Source organism: Chelmon rostratus, chromosome 12 (assembly GCF_017976325.1).
Source record: "Chelmon rostratus isolate fCheRos1 chromosome 12, fCheRos1.pri, whole genome shotgun sequence".
Taxonomy (NCBI): Eukaryota; Metazoa; Chordata; class Actinopteri; order Chaetodontiformes; family Chaetodontidae; genus Chelmon; species Chelmon rostratus.
In genome coordinates, this window is record NC_055669.1 from 12,280,967 (window position 1) to 12,299,372 (window position 18,406).

At 43.8% G+C, this 18,406-nt stretch overlaps 1 protein-coding gene across 1 annotated transcript in view; it reads right to left on the minus strand.

Annotated features, from left to right (window-relative positions):
• ece2a (endothelin converting enzyme 2a) overlaps window positions 1-18,406 on the minus strand; it is a 42,397-nt gene that overhangs the window by 19,104 nt on the left and 4,887 nt on the right. Inside the window, exons 10-17 of the mRNA XM_041948964.1 lie at window positions 18,089-18,197; window positions 17,517-17,592; window positions 17,246-17,315; window positions 17,035-17,167; window positions 16,853-16,947; window positions 15,835-15,898; window positions 15,512-15,733; window positions 13,889-14,027 (exon numbers count right to left, since the gene is read on the minus strand). Coding sequence (XP_041804898.1) covers window positions 13,889-14,027; window positions 15,512-15,733; window positions 15,835-15,898; window positions 16,853-16,947; window positions 17,035-17,167; window positions 17,246-17,315; window positions 17,517-17,592; window positions 18,089-18,197 — 908 coding nt within the window. The remainder of the gene's footprint in view (window positions 1-13,888; window positions 14,028-15,511; window positions 15,734-15,834; window positions 15,899-16,852; window positions 16,948-17,034; window positions 17,168-17,245; window positions 17,316-17,516; window positions 17,593-18,088; window positions 18,198-18,406) is intronic.

An 18,406-nucleotide genomic window follows, 5' to 3' on the forward strand; every position in this document is an offset into this window, starting at 1 on the left:
AACGAGTCTCAATCAAGAAAGCCTACTACTGATAGTGAGAAATCATTGCAGCACTGCACAGCAACACCACAATTATTCAGCAAGCAACTACCTGAAGAGCCACCACAAAATAAAATATGAAGGGCTGTGAAGGCCAGAAAAATTGGCCAGAGAATCTGTGCTGTCACTCCACACAAACATCAGAACATCAGAGCAATAAGAACCTTAAACAGTGCCTCACAACACCCGACAAGCTCTCCGAGACACACAGAGATTATAGAAGCTGCAAAGTTTATTAAAAACAGCTTCCCCGAGAAATTGTGAGAGGAAACTGTAATCTTAATTCGAAGTGGATAAAACTGCGATTCTCTTTTTTATTCAGAGTTAGACATCTCTTGTCTATGTACGTGTGTGTGTGTGCCGTTCAGACAAGGGAGAGTGCAAAGGCAAATCGGGAGTTACATAAGAATATCACGACCGAGCCGAACTAACTCTGTTATGCATGCCATATCAGAAGTGAGAGATAGAGAGATGAGATGTACAGACAGCCAGAAAATGAAGCAAAGATTGAAGACTGGCACTAACGTGGGCCCACAAACAGAGTGATGAGACAGACAGAGAATTAGCAACAGACAAACGGAGACTCAGGGAGTCAATCTGTCAGTTAAGAAGACACAAAGAGAGACAGAGCAAAATGTTAGCAATTATGCTGATAGATATTTAAGCACATAACTAAGAGGTAGAGCGACAGACAGACACACAGGTCACAGACACAGGCTGGCAGAGACAGACAGACATGTAGGCTGACATGAAGATGCAGAGGTGGAGGTGCAGGTCTGTTAGTCTGTGCCTGCAGCATTACAAGCAGCATTATGTAAGAGTGCTGGAGACCGCCTCGCAAAAGCCGGCACACTCATAAAAATCCTATTGGACACACACACACACACACACACACACACACACACACACACACATATACAAAAAAACCCCAAAAAAAGGTGTATTTAACGACTTAGCTGCAGTAATGGTCTTACAGGGGAGGATGATGAGGGGATTTGGAGACATATGTGGAAGATACAGCAATGCAAGGTTCTGGTGAAAGATAACAGGCTGACGAGGTAGAAGGAGAGAGACAGAGGCCAAGCTGGTGTCGTCATAGCTACAACGACTGCGGTAGTTGAAACTTGAAAATCCTATCTTACTACATTCAGCGCTAATTCTGCGGGGGTTTGATTTTCTGCTATGATGTCAAAATGCCGCGAACGCCAAGATCGGATATCGAGGAGCAACTCACAGCTCTAACATTTTAAAAACAAATACTGGACAGTGGTCCGAAGGCTTCAGGAACATGTTGAAAAACAAACAAAAAAGCACATTTAACATGTATTAAGTGGTGATTTGGGCCAAACTGCAGGCAGCGGAAACAAGCTGAAAACACAACTCTGACCTTTTAAGTCAATATGTCGAATGGTTGTCAGCAGCAATGGCTTATTTATGTATCCAGCAGATACAGAGCAACATGAGCATTTACTTGGAGTTGTGCTTCCGGCTACCTTATCAATTAAAAATCCAATATTCTCTCATTCTTCTTTCAGCTCAGTTTTTGGTCTCCACCACTATGGCTTGTTAGCTGCAGTGACCAGCAGTTAGTCAGAAACTGTAAGTTGGTGTTGGGTATATAAGGAGTTTTTAGAACTTGAGTTTGGTGCACATTATGTCAGTTCCTGTTAGTAAATGAGAACGTAAGCAACAGCATTATTTTGTACTGGCTGCAAACATATATTTTCTTGTTGTATGTACTGGAGAAATTTGCATACAGAATAGAATAAGGACACAGCTGTAGTGCTGGTTGTTTGCTACATCAGTCAAATAGGAGCAGCACAGTTCGCATGTATATTAGCCTGCACTATTCATGTGCCTCTGACAGTGCACTGAAAGCACTGGTCCCTTCACTCCACTCTACACTAGACTCTTCACATCTGTTAATTCAGAGACATAAGTGACACTGAGCCTGCTGCCGTAGGCTGTTATTCTATTAAAGACTCACTCGCAGAAGCCCAAATACGCACAGCGTCACACCTGTTCGCAGGTGATTGAAGTGTATAACTCAACATTAGCACAGCAGGCTTGCAGCGACAGTGCGTCACTGCAGAGAGCTCAATGCGTCGGGACATCAGTGACGCACACACAGTGCCATTACCTAGCTGACAGGGCTTTCCCTGCTCAGAGCTAAGTGATGATAGGTTAATGACGCCACTGAGAGTCAGGACACGGCCTACGTAGCTCTCTCTCTCTCTCTCTCTCTCTCTCTCTCTCTCTCTCTCTCTCTCTGACAAGCAACTGTATTAAACACTCCAAATTTCATTTTCTGTACGGTTTACAGCCAACGGTATCATTAAATGCGTGCGTGTGAGCATGTTCGGTCATTTGTGTGCCTTTAAGATGTCCAGCTTCCGAACAGTCTGTCTCGCTGCAACATAGTAAGTGATGCTGACGCTGCAGTGGCTGTCGGTACCGTGCTTGGAGTGCACACTTCAAAACCGCATCTCCTTGACTGAGTTGTTGGACACAGGATATTCAGCTGTGACTGGGATGCACATGCATGTGCATTTGACCATGACTGTGCAATTAGATCCAAATGCATCCTCATCAATATATTGTCCAAGTGCCTACTCTTGAGTCAACACAAAAGCATTAATGTTGCTTGATGTTTTATACTTGTTTAATCCTCCTGGCATCATCTTGATCCTGTTCAAACATTGCAGAAACGTTAATGCTGCGTCACTCTTAGCTTAACAGCAGGACTATATGTGCTTCGATGTCCCTGCGTCATGCACATCTGTATTGTTCAGCGTGTCATTTGTTAGTAGCACAGTAAAATTGGGTAATTGTCTCAAAGCATCATTGGTCTTTAGGCAGAGTCCAAGTCATCGTTTTAATGGCTTACATGCTGATTTTTTAGGACACGGCCTGTCGCTGGAAACACAGCTTTTTGTGTACAAGGTCACAGAGGAATGACTTTTTTTGCTGCGACATAAAGCGACCGTCACAGCGAGGGGAGCCTGTCTCTAGGTAATCATGACAAAAAACAGCAGTGCGACTCTGCATACACGTACGACCCTCCTTTAAGGTCGCCATAATGTCTTTGTGAGAAACACACAGCGAGCTCCAGGATGATACTTCAGCTCTTGAGAGGCGACTTTGGCTGCAGATGCACCTCTCAGCAGCTACTCTTCCTTCCTCCTCTCTGCCGGGGGAGGGCGAGCAGAGAGGAAGGGAGGAGAGGAGGAGAGAGAGAGAGAGAGAGGGAGTGGGGGAAGGGAGGGAGGGAAATGTGATGCAGAAGTGTGCAGTGCAGACAGAAGAGGCTGTGTTAATGCCAATCAGTAATACATTCCCCAGCCTCAACAGACATACACACAGCTTTGTTAGAGCATTGTGCTTGTAACATAAAACCAATGAATTTCCATAATTTAATATAATTCATTCACAGACACAGTACAGATGCAGTTTAATGTAACTTAAGGTGCCAGTTTTGATAAGTATATATTACATTTGGTTGCTGACATGAGAAGATGGACACATACACACACAAACACACCAATGTCCGACAGAAACAACCTCCGATTCTTCAACAAACCCGTCTGCAGGCACTCGAGCTGAGCTGCAAGGCTGTGCTCTTACTGTGTGCTGGGGCTTTAAAATAGTCAAACTGACAACACTTAAAAGGTTCAGTTCACCCAAATTACAAAAAACAGATTGTCTCACTTACTCCTAGTGGTACGTAGCCATGGACACCACCCTAATACAATGGAAGCAAATGGAGTCAGTGTTGAAAAGGACATTTTAAACACTCAAGAGCAAACCATCTTTCCATTATCAGCATTTCCATTACTCTGGATAATCCCCGTGGTGAACAGTTTTCATTAGAATTACTTTCCACCAACTAAACAGTGTCCATGAAAACTCCTGACAGTGTTTTCGGAGGATTATGCAGCCTGTTGGGGACATTGTTTCTGGAAAGAGATGTATGCTGTCTCATTCTGAAATGTAGTGCTTCAATGCTGGAGGCACCACAAATGAAATTCCACTCACGGCCATTGTATCATTCACCGCCACTGAGTGGAGGCTGATATCTCAGAGACACATATGTCAAACCCTGGATAAGTAATAACAAAACTCTCGCATGTCTAGACACCATTAGGGGTTAATGATACACTATTTGTTTTTTTGTAATTCAGGTAAACTTTAATACATATGTACTCATCAGACATAAAAGTAACACCAAAGCTAGTATATACATATATATGTGTGTGTGTGTGTATGTATATATATATATTTTTTTCACTTGCTCGCTTCCACCACCTGCACTATCGTCCCGTCTTTAACATCTCTGTTCTCTACCAGCATCAAACTCATTTGATGCTTTCCGACATGCTTACCCTCACAACAGCAGCACTTGTATGCAGCACACATTTAATCAAATCAAGGAGCCAGTCAAACTCATTGGCTAGCTGTATAATTTGCACTCTGCGAGGGGTTGAGTAACAGCCATGCAGGCTCTCTCCTTCCAATGGCCATATTATTACTGTAAGTGAGTGAGACAGGAGTGTGTGTGTGCATGTATGCGTGTGTGTGTGTGTGTGTGTGTGTGGTCACTCCAACGGTCCACCTGCACAAGCCTTCTCACCAAGGACGTTCAGTGTTATTGAGAACAGAGTCATTCACTGAAAAACAGCATAACTAACACACATACACACACATATCCTGTGAGCCTGTATCTCTGTGTGGAGTCTAAGTACCCACACACACACATATAATCACAGGTCAGAGAAAGATTTGATAATAAGATATCTTCTAATTGTCCCAGAACAAAGAAACTCCCACTGCGACACACACACACACACGCACACACACACACACACACGCACAAACTCTGTGCTCTGTTTATCAGGGCCAGGCCCATCGATCATCCTAGCCTGGTTGCCCGGGTAACCCCGTTATTATTCAAAGCACGGAGCACCAGCTTGCGGAGAAAGCTGTTTATGTGTAAGTGTGTGTGACTGTCGGTGTGAGCGAGAGTGAGTGTGTGTGTGTGTGTGTTCGGTAGTGGAGATTCCCATTGGCTCATAGGCAAAGCAGCCACCAGTCCAGGCATCCTCCTTCCCAGCATCCTCCCTGATCTGCATACCTATGAGGGTGGGCATTACAATACACACACACACTCACACATGCACACACACACACTCACATACATAGGATGATAGTTCTAAAGGGACACAGCAATTGGAGCGTGGCTATCTCTCCGATAAAATTTCACATTCTCTCCTCATTTCTATCGCCCACCACCACACCACCTCCCATGCTCCCCTCCTCTGCTTCATCCCACCCTGGTTTTCATTCAGCGTCCTTCCTCCATTTTTCTTCCCTGCTTTGCTGCATTTCATTCAGTCTGCACCCCTTATCTGCTCACTCCCTCTCTTATTTTTCATTCACATTCTGCGGCTCTGAGGCTCATTCATAAACAGCACCACTCCTTACAGCGGCAAAAAGTAGGGAGGAAGGGAGGGGAGAGGGGGAGAGGGGGAGAGGGAGGGGAGGGAGGGGAGGGCGGGATGGAGGGAGGGTTGCCCCTACTGACTTACTGACTGCTGCATGATGAGGGCTCCCTGAAAACTGAAAGCAGCCAATCCGGATGCTGAGGAGAGGGGGAGGATAGGGAGGAAAGAGAGAGAGCAATATGGAGAGAGGATTGGGGGGGTAAGAATCTATCCGCCTCAAACTACACTCTCCTCCACCTCCTCCGTTCCGCTGTCTTTCATTCATTCATCCCTACAGCCATTCATTCATTCAACCCACCCTCCATTCACACCTCATCCGCTGCAGTTTTGTATCTACTGCAGATGTTTGAGCACATCGAGGTAAAGACAGGCTGTGTGTGTGTGTGTGCGTGTGTGTGTAGTTTCCCTCAGGTTGAGGCCAGAGGACACTGCAGACTAAACAACCTCTACTGCCTTTGTTTGCTGAGCAGCTTCATTTATCTCTGCATTAACTAAGTTCCTGACTAACTGTTCCTAAAACAACACAACACAATGTCACTACGTCATTGCTACTCGTTATTACCAAATAACACATCCAAATCCCTCTGTGCCATCACTGCCAGAGCACTGACAGCACTAAAACTTATCATAGCCTCTGAGAGCAGGCAATCACTTTAAAATTAGCCTACTGTTTACAAATAATATCAGCACATATCCCTTGAACCCAGCCATAAAAGAAGCTGGATGGCAATTGCCAGCAAAAACTAGGGCAGCGACGGGGGAGGACAGGGCTGATACAAGCCTATCTGATCAGACGTGGTCCGCCTCCGGCCGCCACAGGAAGGAAGGGCTGCAATCAATAAAAGGAAGGGCAAGCGTGAAATGGCCGAGGCCTGTCTCTTGGTTCTATTATTCCTCTGAAAGCTGCCTGTTCCTCACATCCTCGCTGCTGCTGCTGTTCCCAGTGCAGAGAGGAGGTGCATGCATGCATGTGCCCGTCTGTGCAGGCAGTGAGAGACATGAGGGAAGGACAACACGGGAGGAGTAAACGGAGGAGAACATAAGTGAAAAAGATGAGACGGATGGAGGAGTGTGGTAATGAGGGAGGAGAGGGGCAAAGGAAAGGAAGTAGAAAATAGGACGTACCGATAAGGGGGGAAAAAGAGGGAAGGGTTACACAGAAAGATGTAGAAATTTAAGAAATGAGGGTTGAACTCCCCACGAGCAACAGTAGATCTGATATCAGCTGGATCTTCTGACAGCTGCTAAGACATAACTCCTGACCTCAAATCTCGTTCACTCCCACCCCCCACGCTCTCTGTGTTGCCAGTGACTTTCCATCCCATCAGCACATCAGCGTGTGTGTGCGTTTATGTGCACCTGTGTGCATTTCCAACACTGCGGTAAAAAAGGGATGTGAGGACTGTCACCTAAGATCTCCCTGTTAACACTGAAATGAAATCCTGCTGCTCGGCCTCTGTGTTCCTCCAGGTCGACAAGTTGCGCATGCAGGTTTACAGACAAACAGCTTTATGTGCATGGGTGCACACGGTGCTGAGGATGCACAGAGGCAAAAAACTGTTGTGCAGAATGTTCCAGCATTAAGTTGGAGGATTTTATTCAGCAGCACAATAATTCAGCGTATTACACATTAAACACACTGAATACTGGATTAAAATACAGCAGAACATAACAAAGATCAAACAGCAACGCTAAGAGCTAACCTATAAATGTGGGCTGCCAATTTCTGAATGAGCTGTAGCTCAACATAATAGCCCACCAACAGTTAGTTGGACTCTCCTGAGAAAAGTGCAGCTCCCACAACTCTCTGCGCTGTTGTAAACACCTCTGCTCTAGTTATATATAGGCGGACTGGCTCCGGGCACACAGGTGGACGTCTTTGATACCAAATACTGACAAGCAGGCAAAGGCGGGGGGCAGGGGAGGAATGAGTGAGGCAATGGCCGGCAAGAAACAAGAGAGGTGAGACAGCGAGGAGGAAAAGGGGGAGGTGACAGGAGGTGATGGAGGGGGAGAGAAGGGGATGGGGGCGAGTGGAATGAATGAACATGATGGGGTGTGCAGGAGGCAGAGAGGGTGACGGAAGGAGGACTTTACATTGTTGCTAGTGTGCTGTAATGTTCTTTAAAAAAGGTATAATGTCATTGTAGTCGAGGCACAGGGCTATACATAGTTCCACAACAGCTGAGCGAACAGTCACACTCACGGTCTTTCGCTATTCCTTTGCTAGTAAACACCACTTACATGACCCTCAGGAGCTGAAGGAACCCAGACAGTGACAGGACAATGACGTCCGGAGGTGAGCTAAAAAAGAGGGAGCAATGCAGGACATTTAGGGAGGGTGAAACATACCCTATAAGTCTATTACATTCACAATGGAGCTGTACTGAAAACAAATGTGTCAAATCTGAAACCACTGTCCACTTACAAGCTTTTTCCAGATCTCAGCCACATCTCACAGTCTTCACCAGCAAAGTTTGCTCATAGGTCATCTGCTGAAGAGGAGCGTGAGATGTAGGTGAAAGCTCCGGAAAAAGCTAGTAAGTGGGCATCGTGCAACCAAGATTTTTCTGTTCAACCACCACTTTCAAGGTCAAGAATGAACTTTCGAACGCAGACATTCAGCCTCCCATCATGATGGTCAAAGAAAAGCATCATTGTCACATTTTAGTGGCGACTACGAGCCAATCTTCTGCGCTTTTGCTTGAAAAATTACTTAAGCTAATAACTATTTAGCAAAATTACTACGGACTAATTCTGTCAACTGACTAATCGATTAATCGACTAATTGTTTCAGCTCTAAAATATAAAAGTACAAAATATAAAAACATATGTGCACACGCACAAAAAAGCCTGCCAAAGCAATGAAACAGAAGCAGCCGCCAGCATGAAAGCCGCTATCAACACACTGGCTGCACAGGTACGTTTAGCCTATGCAGCAATCACCTGGAGACAAGACCCTCAGTTGTTAGAGGTAACAATTTGAAAATACACAGACTGTACAGAGCATTTCATGTCTGTGTGTCTGCGTGTGTGTTGTTCTGAGAAAATCTTCAGGAACTCTAGGCATTCCCCTGAATAGCCAATTGCATGTTACTACGCACTCCAGATAAAAAAATGTGGACATGCACGCACTGATGTTACACACACTGTAGCCCTGTGGCCCTGTGGACAGTTTGCGTCATGCCCTCCTTACCGGGTGCACTGATGTTAACATGTAGAGAACATGAAAGGAAGACAGATACTCCCAGGATACAACCTCACACACATCTCAAGCGCCTCTCACTGCTGGAGAACAAAGCCATTACATCATCACCCCTCGCCTCGGGGGAACGAGGCATGAGCGCTGACCACCGGGAGACGTGGGGTCATTACATCACTGGCCGCGGCGGCCCCGGAGCAAGACATAACAGGAGGAGCCGAGGCTGTGTGGCAGGCGGGAACTGGACCGTGCGCGAGCTGATCATTGCTAATGTTCTGTAATGCTGCTAACACACATACAGGTCAGGTGGAGGGTCAGGGACCGCTTGACGCAACGCCGTGACACACACCACCCCAGGCCTTCAAGCTTACCATGCAGCCGACCCAGTCAGCAATGAGCACAGTAATGTCACATTATGAGGCCGTATAAGTCACAGACAGTGTTTCCATAATTAGATTCTATTATTGCAGAGCTTCGAGTTTTTGTTCCATGTAAAATCTGGAAAATGCCGGCGGTGTTATTGTTGTTTCAAAACTGTCGGCGTATTCATAACACGTCACACTTTGATACCTTCCCATAGAAGTGCAGTTCTCCACATCATCATTCCAAGAAATGTTACCGCACTCTAAATCAGCATCATTTCAAAGCCGGAACAACACTAAACCTAATGTCTTCATGGTTGAAGTGGGTGTCCGAGTGGGAGGTGCAGCTTCTAAAGCAGGATATGCTATTATGAACGATTTCACCACCTAGACCAGAGGATCAATACTGTATCTGCTTTGGAGGATCGTGTCATTCACTGATCACAAGGATGGCTGTTTGCTCCTCCTGTTCACATGTGGAAGTGTCCTTGGGCAAGACAGTAGAACCCCAAGCTGCTCCAAATGGGCAGGCCGGCACCGTGTACAGCAGCTCATTCGCTATCGTGTGAATGGGTGAATGACAGGCTGCATGTAAAGGGTTAGGGTTAAGAAATATGGCAGATTTCAGAGCTAACGTGCCCGCGGGCATGTTAGAGACCGTGAGGTCTGCCACTGAAAGTCAAATATCTTTATACCAAGTTGGCGAGGTACAGAAACATCTTCAACACTGTCATCGTATAGCTCTGTTCCTCATGGGCGAGGATGTGGAAGAAGGAGATTAGCCAGCAGAAGCAGAGATCAGAGTGCGGCTGGTTCACCTGATGCTGATTGGCTGGAATAGTGCTGTTTGTTCCACATACAGGGCCAGGGCTGTGCGAATAACACATCAGCTAGCAGACTGTGCTGCAGACATTCATTGAATTGGACAAAATGCTTATTGGATTACAATCGCTGACTGTACCTCTAAGGTAGAAAAGCGCTACAGTCAACTCACCATTTCCCGTCCATATATTTCTGTCCACATTTGCCACTTTCAGAGAAAAAAGGCAAGAAATGTATTTTTTACGTATACAAGAACACATTGTCAGGTGTTTCTTAAAAGGAAACGCTGGAGATATTTGTGTTATTGTCAACAAATCCCTTGAAAAGCAAAACCACCAACATTTCTGGTTTTCCTAAACAGTCTCTGGTGATCAGCCTCAAGCAGCTGGTTCCATACTGAACACGTAAATCCTTAAAAGCTGGTCACAAACACATACTTTCATTCTTAGTTTAAAAAAAAAAATGGAAAGCAGTCTCAGCTGGGCACTGTATTTAGTAACCATGACTCAAACCGCAGTAAACAGTGTATCTAATGGGGACTATTTTCTGCTCTGCCTTTGATGCACCGGTGAGTATTTCCAGCAGCAGGACGGTGTATGTGGGACTGGCTCAAAATAAACCACAATGCCCAAGTTGATCATAATGAAGAAGCATGTGCTCAGTTATGTGTTTTTGGACAACAACATTTGTTGTGTGGCACAGGAATAATCATGTTTTAGATGCACAAATACCCTGTGTTAGTAGGATCAATTACATGTTGGATTTGGTATTTTCACAGAATTTGTTTACAATAAACAAGATCAGCAGATCAGCAGCAATTTCCTGCATATACAGCAGAACATCATCGGACTTGTCTTTTAAAGCAGGACTATTATGATCTGCCACTGTAAAACTGGTAAGTGATCAAAAAGAATTCATGTACTGTAGCATCGCGCATCTGTATTGATCAAATCCCTAAACCAGAAGAGATCGCGCTAATGTTTGATCACGTGATCTAGTTCCAGTTCAGATTAGCATAAATCTGTTGACACGCGAAAACGTGTGTGGTTGTAGTCTAGACATGAGGACTCATACTGCTGAGTAGGGGTTCATGACAAAGACATAATAATAACGAAAGGCAGAAGTGGGTTACCAAGAAGGTGGGGAGTGCGATGGGGGAGGCAGTCTCTCTAGATGTTCGAAAAGTGGGTGGGAGGAGGTGGGGGTGGGCGGAAACAGGTAAACTGAGGCTGAAAAGCGACTGCTCAGATAAACAGAGGACAGAGACTGAAACAAGGCGCGTGGACAAAATGACGAGGGAGGAAGATGTTAAAATTGTCATCAGCATGCGGCAAAGCGCTCCAGGTCGCACCCCTCCCTCGTTTGTTTCTTCGTCTCTGCGCTGTACAGACCTCCGTCTGAGACGGCCGACGGCCCAAACCTGATCAGATATTTACCCCCCCTGCATCTCTCTCTCCTTCATCCATCCATCACGCGCACGAACAGCACCGTGGCCCCCTCAAGTCTCTCTTTGACGTCTCCCCTCCTCTCCGCCAAGTTATACCCCGCCCCCCCCGTACGGTGACGGTAATTTATTCTGTCGGTTCATACGAACCAGTGGTCCCTCTGGTTTGACAGACTTGACAAGCGAGGGCAGCCTGGAGATGCGTGCAACAGTGGCAGGCGTTTGTCCAAGCGTGGTGATATTTAAGTGCTTTTAAGAGCTCTTCATGTCTCTACAACACGTGAGGGTTCACACATAGGCTTCTCCATACAGCTCCTTATCTGTGCATGTGTGTGAAGAAGACATCAACACGTGCTGCTGACAGAAACGTGTGATTCCACTATCTCGAGAGAGGCTATATATATATATATATATATATATATATATATATATATATAGAGAGAGAGAGAGAGAGAGAGAGAGAGAGAGAGAGAGAAATGAGAAATGCCCTCCAAGATGAGCGCTCTCAAGCGATGTAATGGCTTTCCTTTGGGTTTAAATCAGCGTGCAGAAAGTGGTCTGCCCTGGTGTTGCCTGCTGCAGTGCAATGCAGGAGAGAGGCAAGAGAAGATATTTTATATGTCAGACTCCAGAGCCCACTCACGCCTCTGCTGTAGGTGTGCCGATGACGCACACTGAAAAAGTGAGGCTGCATACTATCTGCGTCTGTCTGTCTTTTTTCTCACGCAGAACCGTGTTTCAAAATACAGGCTTTTTTTTAATCAGCAGAGAGCCAGAACACCGTCCGAATTGAGAAAAGAAGATCTCCAGGTGTTATAAAGTAACCTGTTTATTGGCACTGTAGCTTTGCAGGAATTAGACGGCAGCAAAACACAGAGAGGTTTTTATCGAGCAAAGAATACCCAACTTCTGACGACCTCCTCTGTCTCGGTCCCCCTCCCCTCCACACACACACACACACACACACACACACACACACACACACAAGCTCCTGTCAGTCCCTGACACAAATTTAACAAACCCCCTGACACACACAAACACCACTGAGCATGCATAAACAAGGCTCGCATCAGAAAAATACAGACCACCATAGCCCTCTATGCTCGTGTGGAGGTATAGCAGACTACCAACAATAGACTTTGAAGCTGGCATCTATAACTCATCCGAATTCTAAAGAAGGAAGCTAATTATAAAAACAACTTTACAGCCTTTTATTTGTCCAAAATCAGCCTTTGTCAATGATCATCACATCACAGTGTCCAGCTTCACCTCTGGGGAAAAAATGCTTTTTGGATTATGACTACATAGAGGAAGCAATGAAATTACAGTAAGAACCACTGTGATGCAGTCCAGTCCAGAGCTGCACACTGTCTGTCAGCATTAGTTGTCAAATAACAGTTTAATATGCAAAACAGATACATTTTTTAGTCTGCCGTTAGACAAACAATAAACCAAGAGGGAACCACTGAAGAATCTGTGCTATTGGTCACAATGCCTTCACCAGGTTTGGCTCTCAGGCCAACTGCTTCATATGTTGCGCAGCTCCCATTCACATACAGGCCTATTTTATGTTCAGCAGCCTAAACACAGTGTTCATGCTTCAAGTGCTATTGGAGGTGGTTTGTCGGGCTGCAGGGCCATTTAAAAAACAGGTACTGCAGGCCAAGCTAAATGCACAGAACTGGCTCTAATTTTAAGGGAACAGGGACATCTTGTGGACATTTGGTAGGTTTTCTCCCCAAAGCTCGATAATTCATTTTTCTTGAGCAATGAAGTGCTGTTTCTATCAAAAATTATGCCAAACTCAACATATGGACACATTAAACATAAACCCAACAGGATTTTTTTTCTTGTCATCTTGTACCCTATTAAAGCAACCAGTATCCAGTTTAAATGTCTCAAAAACAAAGAGTGGGGAAAGATACTGAACCACACATTTTTTTTGGCACTGACTGAAATGTGTCCATAGCCAACCAAAAACAGTCAAGAACTGAGAGGTGGCATTTAGTGCTTAGTCAGATCCTTTTTTATTTATTCTTCGATCATATACTTGCAAATTTAAAGAAGGTTTTCACCATTTTTAGACTGTTTAAAAATCATTTAGGCTGCTTGTGTCAGACAATGTTTAACATTTTAAAAGTTTGGTTTGTTTTATTGATTGATGCAGCAGATTTCTGCACATCAAGGTGTCAAATATTTTAATAGTCTTTTTATGCATTGAAAAAGTACTTTGGCCACTTTTACCACACTAACTATGAGGACAATTGCAATCAATCGGCCGCCTGGGAGGATCTAACAGCAGCATAAGTGATGCTAATCACATCAGTGACAACCATGCTGATGGTATGTGACACCCGGAGTGACAATGGTGACAGTATATCGAGACTGATGCTTAATAATAGACTGTGTCTTTTTTGTTTGTTTATACTGCATTGTGTGGTGAGAAGGCTTCCAGTCAAATACGCAGATCAGAATCATATAACAGTTCTAACCAAGTATCAGAATAGCGTCTTCTTACTGGATGTGTTTTTCCAGAAGGTGCTGGAATTTGGAGAAGCTGTCCAACCGGTCATAACTGTGCTCGGCCTTGTATCTCTCATCCAAGTAGTCAGCGTCTTTGTACCTGGAGTTGTCATCCAGCAGGTGGTCCATTTTCTCTGTGACATGTAAACGTGGCAAAAAAAACATCACAATGTCCTTTTAAGAATAAAACCTTTTTAATTTCTTTCTACTAGCTTTGATCCAGGAACCATCGTGCTATGTGTTCATATTATGGTCTAGTTAACCTGTCCATTTCAGACACTCACAGCTCATTAAGCCCAGTAATGGAAAAACGTTCATAATACAAACTCATCAGAGAGAAGGCAAACTTCATCAGGATGGTGTTAAGTTTAAAAAACAAAAACTCCAGTGGGGTGCAGGCCCTTTCCACTAATTTAGTCCACTAATGCAAAATTTAAGATGGTTTGGATCTCAAATAACCTTTATTGGCATAATTGTGGATGATGCATTATTGTCTAAGCTTTATATATTCTTGAATAGCCAGGTTGTGTTGTCATGGTTTCCATCCAGTGTGATAGTTACTTTCATAATTTTGCTGTAGTTTTCATGTTTTCTTTTCTTGACTCTTTTTCTTACCACTGCTTTATTTCTTACTGTTGTAAGTGACGAGGGATCGCTTGTTTTTTAAGTGCTGCCATAATTTGAGAGCTCTTCTCTCAGTGAAAAAGTTTTGAGAGAACAGCCTTGACCCTGCTCTGCATGCAGCGCCGTACACCCCTCTGTACTGTCTGTCAAAAGGTTTCGACTGGATGCTTCTCCAATAAACTTATTTTGAATGTGAATAACGTGTTCACAAATGTGAATGAATCCACATATTGTAGCTTCGCAGCATTAAAGCTAATAGTAGACATTTATTTTGAAAGGTAAATGCATACTTCCTGTTTGTGTTAAACTTCTGGTTCTTAGTGAATGTTTAACCATTTAACACTTTCGTGCACTGCATGCCGCTTTGAAATTTCATGTGTGCCTAATGTGACAGTTGTCAATTTGAGTAATCAATTTTAAAAAGTATTATCAAAATAATCATATTATTATATACGGTATTATATTCTATTATCCACCAAAATGCCATAGGTTTGTATGTTTAGGGGTTTTTGAGGGAAATATGACCTTCACAGAAAGTGAAAGAGAGAGAGAAACATACAAATGACATATTCAGTTCCATTTTCAACTACAACTACTACTACCAGATCCACAGTGAATGAATCTTATTTTATTTAAATTAGAAGTTTTCATGACATGATATCCAAAAACAGACAAATGTAGGGTATATTAATGCAGACATATAATTAAGAACAAACATTTTAACTCAGAATCAGCTTTAATTTTTTTGCGTGTTTGTTTTCAAATAAATCAAACTGTCAACGAGTAGATACACAATGAGATGTGGAGATTTATAGCACGTGGAAAGAAATAACATTATTTGTGGAGTCTGGAAAAAAAAACACAATAATACAAAATTAGACTTGGATACAGCTTACTTTGAACATATTACCTTGTCTGCTATCTCACAAAATGATAGTCAGAGGAGGCAGTCACTGTGGTATCTGTCACTAGAACAGTCTGAGAATCATGTTACTGGTGAGTATCCCAGCGCCAAGGATGAGCACCATGACCAGCACCGTGAGGCCACGACGCAGCAGCAGCTGCCTGATCCTCGGGGGCCGAGGCGCTGCAGCGGCGGCCGTCTCACCGCGGCCCGGACCGGGCGCCTGCAGGTCCAGGTTCCGTTCCTCGCAGCTCAGAGCAGGAGATGAAATGATGCTAACCTGGGACTCACTGCGAGCTGTACTGACGAGCTCTAAGCAGACAGGGGAGAGGGGTCATGTGTCAGTACCGTGCACAGACAAGTTCCTGGAGGGCATGCGATGCAAAGGAAACATGAAGGCAGCATTTATTTACCATGGTTTTTCGCTGCCAGCACTTCTTTCCTTTCTGCGTCCTGGACTCCTGCTCTCACCATTGCCTGCTCGTGCGCAATTATGACATCTGTTTGTAAATGCATATCAACACATACTGTAGATCTACAGGGTCATGAACTACTACATTGGATTTACTGCAGTTACTTTAAGATGCAGTCTCAGGATAATATGATTTATTCAAGACGTTCGTGTCGTTCAGTGTAATGTCCCATTTGTGACTGTAGAGGGAGCGCGTGTACAAGGTTACTCACACTGGGGCTTCTGCACCTGTTTACTACATCTTACTTTACACAGAGCACCACTCACCCACTTGCTTGCATTGTTGTTGTTGTTGTTGTTAAAGAAATGTTATAAACGTACCACGAATTAAATTTCTAATGAGATTCACAATTGCAAAAGAGGATGAGATATCCTGACTTTTTGTCCGGACTATCAATCATCTCCTACATTTGCGAAAAATGCAACTCAATAGTGTGTTTCCTTAGACACTTCCTGCTTGGAAAACGTGTTTGAAGCTCCACACCTTCACCATGTAAAGCAGGCTTTATGTTAAAAATGTGATGTCACCAGATGACCGTCAATTAAGACATAATTAGAGTTATTATCTCAGACTTTTAAAAAAGCCACCAGCAGCCACTCTGGAGACATAATAGTTATTGTATAGTAATAGCTGAATTGTAATCCTCATGGCAAGAAAACTTAATGTGTAAAATTGGTGCACTTCTGCTGTGATAAATTCAGTTTAGTTTGACTTAAAACTTTTCTGCTCACCTCAGTGATGTATTATGCTACTAAATTTGAGCCAAAGATAAAAGACAAGCGGAATTGTGCAGGTTACAGCACAATATCCTGAACAAAGTACCTTTAAAGGCGAGCTTAGTTTCTAAGACCTGCTCCACACTGTTCTTTATGTTGCACTCTCACTCAGATGGTAACAAAGTAGTGTAATTCCTGATCAAATGTCAATTTTCATGCAGTTTCACAATGTGGTCACCCACCTCTTCAGCTGCCTTTCTCCAGTCTAGTTTCCACAGGACAATGATAAAGAATGTGGATTGTAGAGTAACACAAACTAAGAGCCCCAGCCACAGTCCTGTAACAGAAAAGAAAAAACACTCAAACTGGTTTCAGACTTATTTTAAAGTTACATGGTCAGTGTCAGCAGCTCCTCTGCCCTCACCGACGATTCCCATTTTGGCAGCGAACATCAGGGACAGTCCAATAGGAAGGCCGATGCAGTAATAGCCCACCAAGTTGCAGATGGCCCCAATCCTCGGTTTCCCTGCTCCTCGTAAAATTCCCCCCGTCACAGCCTGCACGCATCAAATACAGTGATCAGCCTCTGTGCTTTGCTTTGACATGGTAATCATTTCTTCAAACTGCTCCCTTACCGCCATGGCATCTACAGGATGGAAGAACCCTTGTATGATCATGACAACAGCAACCCGCTGAACAATTTCTCTAAAAGAAGTAAACAAAGATTTACATTAGGAGGAGAAATGCAGAATTTGTGCAAAGCTCTATTTTTCTTTTCTCACCTGACACAGTTACTAAAGGCTCAATCCTCAGTCAGGTTGGGTGGAGTGCAATTCAAGAGTCTTAACTATATCTATACTATATAAAAACTCTAGAAAATAATTCACCTCAGTGGTCCATACTCACTCTTCTGTTGTAAAGATGTAAGCAATCACATCCTTACACGATGCAAGAATAATTCCAACAACGCACGAGATTGCAACTGGATTGAAGAGGAAGAACGTGCGTCAGAGATAAACAAAATTGGGCACAATGATACATCTGTCAGAGGGAAAACAGAGTCTTTTATACTCTATTTATACATTTAGTCTTTGACCACAGGTATGCAGATATTGTTCAAAATAGATAATTAAAAAAAAAAGTCTGCCCACACAGCAAAATATGTCCGTACACACAGATCATTTAAATGATTTCAAATGCTCAAACAAGCACACTGGGCCAGTAGATGGCGATAAAGTCTACATCAACGATACCTCAACACCATAGAAAAACATTCTACCACACAGAGGGATTTTCCTTTGGTGGTAGCACACAGCCTAGCAGTGCTAACCATAGGTAAACTAACTAGTAGTACGTTATTCTAAATAGCCAAATGAAGGCCTTAATATTTACTGTGCCTACAGTATTTGTTTTAGTCCAGCCCAGTGACTCCATTGTATTCTGCAGAGGGAAGCCTGCAGGCATGCATTTGTTCTTACGTGCACAGATGACGGAGACCTTTCCAGATAATATGGCCTGTTCAGTGTTCCCAGCACCAAGAGCATTCCCAACCCGCACACTGGCAGCTGCCGTGAAACCCATTGGCAACTGTGGTGTAGAAAGGGTTAAAAAATGTAATGCGTCATTTTTAAAAAGGAATTATTTCACAGTTCACCTTCTACATACATCTGGATTGTCTGCAAAAGTTGTGTAAATTGCAAAGTATATTACAATATACACAGTGGGGTGTCAAATGATCTATTGTCATTTGACATTGTAATATCTACTTTAGTACAGTAATTTTGAGTATTATGGAT